We start from the raw sequence: 6,956 nt of genomic DNA on the forward strand, positions 1-6,956 counted from the left end.
TCCCGGTGTCCACGGTGTTCCCCGTATTCCCAGTGCTCCCTGTGTTCCCAGTGATTCCTCTTTTCCCTGTATTCCCCGTGTTCTCTGTATTCCCGGTGCTCCCGGTGATCCCTGTATTCCCAGTGTTCCCAGTGATCCCTCTAATCCCCGTGCTCCCAGTGTTGCCTTTATTCCCGATGATCCCTGTAGTATTCCCGGTGATCCCTCTATTCCCTGTATTCCCAGTGTTCCCAGTGTTCCCGGTGATCCTTGTATTCCCTGCATTCCCGATGATCCCTGTATTCCCTGTATTCCCTGTATTCCCAGTGTTCCTGGTGATCCCTGTATCCCCTGTATTCCCTGTATCCCCTGTATCCCAGTGATCTCTGTATTCCCTGTATCCCCTGTATCCCGGTGTTCCCGATGATCTCTGTATTCCCTGTGTTCCCGGTGATCCCTGTCTCCCCCGTGTTCCCGGCTCTCTCCCCCCGCAGGACCGTGTCCTGGGTGGGCTGCGCTGGGGCCGCCTGCAGGAGCCGCTGGGCTTCATCAAGGTGCTCGAGTGGGTGAGTGACCCCCGTGCCCCCGGCACAGCCCCCGCCCCCTCCCCTGGAGCCCCCCCGGCACGAGGGGACCCCGGAGCCCCCCCCCGCCCCTCCGGAGCCCCCCCCGCCGGCCCCGTTCAGGGGTTGGGGTGCGGGGCCTCGTGTCCCCCCCCCGGTGACCTTGAGCGGGTGGCCGTGCCCGGCCGGGCCGGGGGGGCCGGGGACACGGGGGGTGGACCGGGGACATGGGGGGCAGATCCCCCCACGGGCTCGGGAGGCGCTGGGTGAGGTGGGGAGGGGTCCGGGGGTCGGTGGGGCCCGGGCCGGGGGACCCTCGGCGGGGGCTGAGCCGAGTGCCCGCGGGTCCTGCCCGGCCGTGCCAGGGCCGATCCCGGCGGGATTGGGTTTCAGGGCGGCATTTCCGCGCCTCGGCCTCGCCGGGGGCGGGGGCTCCCGGGGGAAACTGAGGCACGGGGGGGGGCTTCCAGCCCGGTTTGGGCATCTCCCACCCACAGCAACCCAACTGGGGGCTTTACCCCCGACCCCACGGCTCTATGGGTCGGATAATCCCACCCAGGGAGGCCCCCGGGTGTGAGAAGAGACTCTGAAAGCAAAACTGGGAGGGAAAAATCCCAGGAGGAGCCACCGGAATTCCCGGCTTCGCCCCTCGGTGCCGCACATGGGGCTGCCCACGCCCGGGCCGGGAGGCTCGGAATCCCCGCTCGGTGGGAAGGCGGGAGCTCGGCCGGGGAGAGCTGCGGGAAAACACTCCGGGAATGGGATTTTCCCGGCGCCCCCATCCCGGAGATAAGGGCGGTGCGGCACCGAGGGACGGGACGACCCCGGGGGTCCCACCACGGCCGGCTGGAAACCCCCCAGGCACTCGGCTGCCCGCCGAAAATTAAGGGAGGGGAGGAGTGGGCTCGGCCTTGGTGCCCCCCCCCAACATCACCCCCGTCCTCAAATCCCGGTGCCAGCGGAATCCCGGTGCCAGCGGAATCCCGGTGCCAGCAGCTGCCACCCGGGGCCGACAGCTGCTGGGTGGCACTTTGCCCGGGACTGAGCCCTGGGGAGTTCAAACCCGCCCCGGGATGAGGGGGGGTCCCCGCGGGGTCTCCCCCCGACCCGTCCCCTCTCCCACAGCTCTTTGCCATCTTCGCCTTCGGCTCCTGCGGCTCCTTCAGCGGCGAGACGGGGGCCACGGTGCGCTGTGACAGCGGGGCCATGACGGCCATCTCCGTCCAGTTCGGCTACCCCTTCAGGTGAGGGGGGGCTGAGCCCCGGAACCCCCCCGGGGTCCCCCCCCGAGGGGGCTGCGCTGGGGTGAGACCCCCCCTCCCACTGCCAGGACCCCCGTGGGACACGGGCGTGGCCCTGTGAGGCTGTGTCCTGATGGGGACCCGTCACACCCCGACACCATGGGGACATCATGGGACATCCCTGGGGTCACGGGGCATCCCTGGGGTCACAGGACATCCCTGGGACCAATGGACATTCCTGGGATAAAAGGGCATCCCTGGGGTCACAGGGGATCCCTGGGGTCACAGGACACCCCTGGGATCTTGTACTATTCCTGGGATAAAAGGGCATCCCTGGGGTCATGGGACATCCCTGGGGTCACAGGGGATCCCTGTGGTTCCAGTTCCCACCACCATCCAGCGGGATTGTCGATCATCAGGGAACACCAGGGGAATCCCGGTTTATCTGGGAATGTGCTGATGGACCTGGGCCAGCCCTGAGCCTCCAGCTCTGCCCCCTCCCTGTGCCACCGGCCCCGTGCCAGGGCACTGCACCCTAGAAAAGCATCCGGGCTCAGGCCTGGCAGCAGATCTGTGCCCTCCTCCCGGGGTACCACCCCAGCCTGGTCATTCCTTCCATCCCCATCCTCCCCCTATTCCCAGGAGACCACCCCAGCCCGGTCATTCCATCCCCCCAGCCCTGGGGGACCACCCCAGCCCAGTTATTCCTTCCATCCCTCCATCCCAGGAGACCACTCCAGCCTGGTTATTCCCTCCATCCCCATCCCTCACCCCAGTCTGGTTATTCCAGCCCTTTCCATTATTCCCTCCATCCCAGGGAACCACCCCAGCTCGGTTATTCCCCCCCACACCTCTCCATCCCCTGATGCTCCCCCCTCCCAGGTTGTACCAGATTCCCTTCGGGATGCCGGACTGCCAGGACGAGTCTGAGGCCCGCACCCTGTACCTGGTGGGCGACTTCTCTGCCCCCGCCGAGTTCTTCGTGACCCTGGGGGTCTTCTGCTTCCTCTACTCCATGGCAGCCCTGGGGATCTACCTCCGCTTCCATTCCCTCTACTCCCAGAACACCAAGCTCCCCTTCGGGGTAAGATGGGAATGACCCCCCAACACCCCCGATCCAGCAGGGGGGTCCTGGGCTGTGGGGGAGGGGGCTGTGCGTGGGAATATTTGTGTTTAAGGAGGGATGAGTTTTCCGGGGAAAAGCGTCAACCCCGGCAGTTCCCACAGGGAGGAGCTCGTGTCTCCCACCCGGGGAGCGGTACCAGGGTGGCCGTGCCACCCCTGGGGGGATTTGATGGGCTCTGCTTGTTCCATCCATCCGCATTCCCAAGGACCCACCCCAGCCTGGTTATTCCAGCAATTTCCATTATTCCCTCCATTCCAGGGGATCACCCCACCCTGGCTATTCCCTCCATCCCCATTCCCAAAGACCCACCCCAGCCTGGTTATTCCAGCAATTTCTATCATTCCCTCCATTCCCAAGGAGACCATTCCAGCCTGGTTATTCCATCCGTCCTCCCCATTCCCAAGGAACTACCCCAGCCTGGTTATTCGCTCCATCCCAGGGGACCAGAATCATTGATAATCCCAGAACAGAATCATGGAATCATCAATGTTGGGAGAGACCTTTAAGCTCATTGGGTCCAACCCCCGCCCCAGCAGTGCCGGTACCCCCTGAGCCCCCAAACCCCATCCCCTGGACCCCTTCCCACCCCCGGGCAACTCCTCCCGGTGCCTGACCCCCCTTCCATGTCCAGGGAAGGGCAACGAGGCTGGGGAAGGGTCTGGAGCACAATTCCCATGAGGAGAGGCTGAGGGAGCTGGGGCTGTTGAGGCTGGAGAGGAGGAGGCTCAGGGGAGACCTCCTGACTGTCTGCAACTCCCTGACAGGAGGGGGGAGCCGGGGGGAATTCAGGCTCTGCTCCCAGGAAGCAGCAGTAGGACAAGAGGGCCTTAAACTGTGCCAGGGGAGGTTTAGGTTGGATATTAGGAAGAGGTTCTTTCCCGGAGGTCATGGAATCAGAGAGTCACAGAATCATCCAGGTTGGGAAAGACCTCCAAGATCATCCAGTCCAACCCTTGATCCAACCCCGCCGTGGTTCCCAGCCCATGGCACTGATGCCACATCCAGTCTGTCCTTAAACACCTCCAGGGACAGAGAATCCACCCTCTCCCTGGGCAGCCCATTCCAATGGCTGAGCACTCTCTCTGGAAAGAAATTCTTCCCCATGTCCAACCTAAACCTCCCCTGGCACAGCTCGAGGCCTGGCTTTCCCAGCCCAGCTGAGTCTCTCATTCTCTGATTCCATGACTCCGTGACTCCGTGATTCCATGATCCCACGACTCCGTGATTCCACGCTCCCGCAGGATTTCTGTGTCACCGTGTGCTTCGCCTTCTTCTGGCTGGTGGCGGCGGCGGCCTGGGGGAAGGGGCTGAGCGACGTGAAGGCGGCCACGCGCCCCGGGGCCCTGCTGGGCGCCATGGCCGTGTGCCAGGACGAGGGCGTGCGCTGCAGCCCCGGCACCACGCCCGCCATGGGGCTGGCCAACATCTCCGTGGTGAGTGAGGATGGGGTTTGTGGGGTTTGTTCTGGCCAACATATCCGTGGTGAGCGTTTGTGGGGTTCGTGGGGTCTATGGGGTTTGTTCTGGCCAACATCTTCATGGTGAGTGAGAGTGGGGTTATGGCCATGGTGAGGGTTTATGGGGTTTGTGGGCTTTATGGGGTTTCTGGCCAATATCTCCATGGTGAGCGTTTGTGGGGTTTGTGGGGTCTATGGGGTTTGTTCTGGCCAACATCTCCGTGGTAAGGATGGGGTTTGTGGGGTTTATGGCCAACATCTTCATGACGAGTGAGAGTGGGGTTATGGCCAACATCACCGTGGTGAGGGTTTATAGGGTTTGTGGGCTTTATGGGGTTTCTGGCCAACATCTCCATGGTGAGTGAGTATGGGGTTTCTGGGGTTTCTGGCCAATATCTCCATAGTGAGTATGGGGGTTTATGGGATTTATGGGGTTCCTGACCAACATTTCCATGGTGAGTATGGGGTTTATGGGACTTCTGGCCAACATCTCCAGGGTGAGTATTTATGGGGTTTATGGGGTTTATGGGGTTTCTGGCCAACATCTCCAGGGTGAGGTGTGGCCAGCAGCATTGGCATGGGCATGGGGGGTGGTCACTTGAGGAAGTGGGTTCGGGGGGGTTTGAGTGGAGCTGAGTGACCCCCGGGCCTTGTGGGGCACACATGGGCACAAGGGTGTCATTGTGCCCTTGGGGAGGGGGTTTGTGGGGTTTCAGGCAGAGCTGGGCATTGCTGGGTTCCCAAGCTCGGCCAGGAGAGGGCAGTGGGAATGGGAGAACACACATGGGAACGGGGGAACACACGTGGGAATGGGGTGGCAACACACATGGGAATGGAAGAACATTTGAGAATAGGTGGGAACACATGTGGGAATGGGGGAACATGTGGGAATGGGATGGGAGCACAGGTGGAAATGGGGTGGGAACCCCCCACGGCCACGGCACCCACCCCCCCTGGGCCCCACGGGCTGTGGGACCCACCCTGCACCCCCAGGAAATCCCCCCAGCCATGGGGCACCCCCAGGGTGGGTGTTTGAGGTCCAGGGGGTGTATGGGGTGTATGGATGTATGGGATATAGGGGGTGTATGGGATTTGGGGATGTGTGGGGTCCATGGGGTGTGTGGGATTTGGGGATGTATGGGGTATGTGGGGTCTATGGGGTGTGTGGGGTGTATAGGATATATGGGATGTAGGGGATGTATGGGATGTACAGGGTGTGTGGGAATTGTGGGATGTGGGGATGTGTGGGGTCCTTGGGGTGCCCAGGGCACACAGGACACACACAGTGCTTGAAGCTCACGGGGTGTGTGGGGCACCGGGTGCTGTTCTCACCCGTGGGTGCCCCACGTGACCCTCTCCCTCCCCCCTCTCCCTTCTCCCCTCCCCTGTCCCCTCTCTCTGTCCCCTATCCCTGTCCCCACCCATTCTCCCCGTCCCTCGTTCCCGCAGCTTTTCGGGTTCCTGAATTTCCTGCTCTGGGCCGGGAATTGCTGGTTCGTGCTGCGGGAGACGCCGTGGCTGCGGCCCCCCCCGGCGCGGGACAGCGATGCCGAGCAGGGCGCCATCGACAAGCAGTGACCCCCCCCCGGGACCCCCCCGGGACCCCCCGGCCCCGGGTCCTCGCGCCGGCCGCCAACCTGGGGGGGGGCGTCGCTGGGTTGGAGCCGCGGGGGGGGTCGGATGGTCCAGGAGGGGGGGCCGGGCAATGCCGGGGGTCCCGCTCGGGGTCGGGGGTCTGTGTGTCACCCGCGGGGGGTCCGCGGCTGTGCGGGGGCGCATAAAGTCCTGGGTACCAGCTCTGGGTTGGGGGTCCTGCTGTCTGCCTCGGTGTGGGGGTGCGGCCCCTTCGGGAGGGCTACAGAACCCCTGGGTGGGCTACACACAGCCCTGGGGGGGTACAAACCCCCCTGGGTGGGCTACAGACGCCTCTAATGGGGTGCACACACCCCTAATGGGGTACAGAACTCCCTAATGGGATACACACACCCTTGGGTGGGCTACACACAGCCCTGGGTAGGCTACGCATCCCCCTGGGTGGGGGTACAGACCCCCCTAAGGAGGGACACATCCCCCCGGTGGGCCACACACACCTGGGGAGGTACCCATCCCCCCTAATGGGGCACACATCCCCCCGGGGGGTACACCCCCCCTAATGGGGTACAGACCCCCGGGTGGGCTACACCCCCCCGGTGGGGTACACACACCCCTAATAGGGTACACACCCCCGTGTGGGGTACAGACCCCCCCTAATGGGCTACACACACCCCTAATGGGGTACACACACCCCTAATGGGGGACACACACCCCCGGATAAGGTACAGACACCCCCACTGGGGTACACACCCCCCTGGTGGGGTGCACACCCCCCGGGTGCTGGGTCAGTGGGGTGCTGAGGAGGACAGTAGGGTGCTGGGGGGGGTCATTGGGGTGCTGGGGGGGCATTAGGATGGGGGTGAACACGGGGCTGGCCTGGGGGGCTGCCCTGAGCCCCCCTCCCAGCACAGCCCTCGGGGGTCAGTGGGGCCCTGGGGGGTGACCGGGGTGACCCCCCACTGTCCCGTCCCCCCCCTTGCTCCCCTCCCATCCCCCCC

At 63.9% G+C, this 6,956-nt stretch overlaps 1 protein-coding gene across 1 annotated transcript; it reads left to right on the forward strand.

Annotated features, from left to right (window-relative positions):
* Positions 1-362: 362 nt before the first annotated feature.
* Positions 363-5,943, forward strand: SYPL2 (synaptophysin like 2; the record flags this gene model as incomplete). Its single annotated transcript, XM_027631822.1, has 5 exons — positions 363-545; positions 1,668-1,786; positions 2,666-2,867; positions 4,151-4,342; positions 5,815-5,943. Coding segments are annotated over 5 exons (825 nt in total), but the record flags the coding sequence as incomplete, so codon positions are not given.
* Positions 5,944-6,956: the final 1,013 nt, after the last annotated feature.

This window comes from Corapipo altera, unplaced genomic scaffold (assembly GCF_003945725.1).
Source record: "Corapipo altera isolate COAL_440 unplaced genomic scaffold, ASM394572v1 61428, whole genome shotgun sequence".
Lineage (NCBI taxonomy): Eukaryota > Metazoa > Chordata > Aves > Passeriformes > Pipridae > Corapipo > Corapipo altera.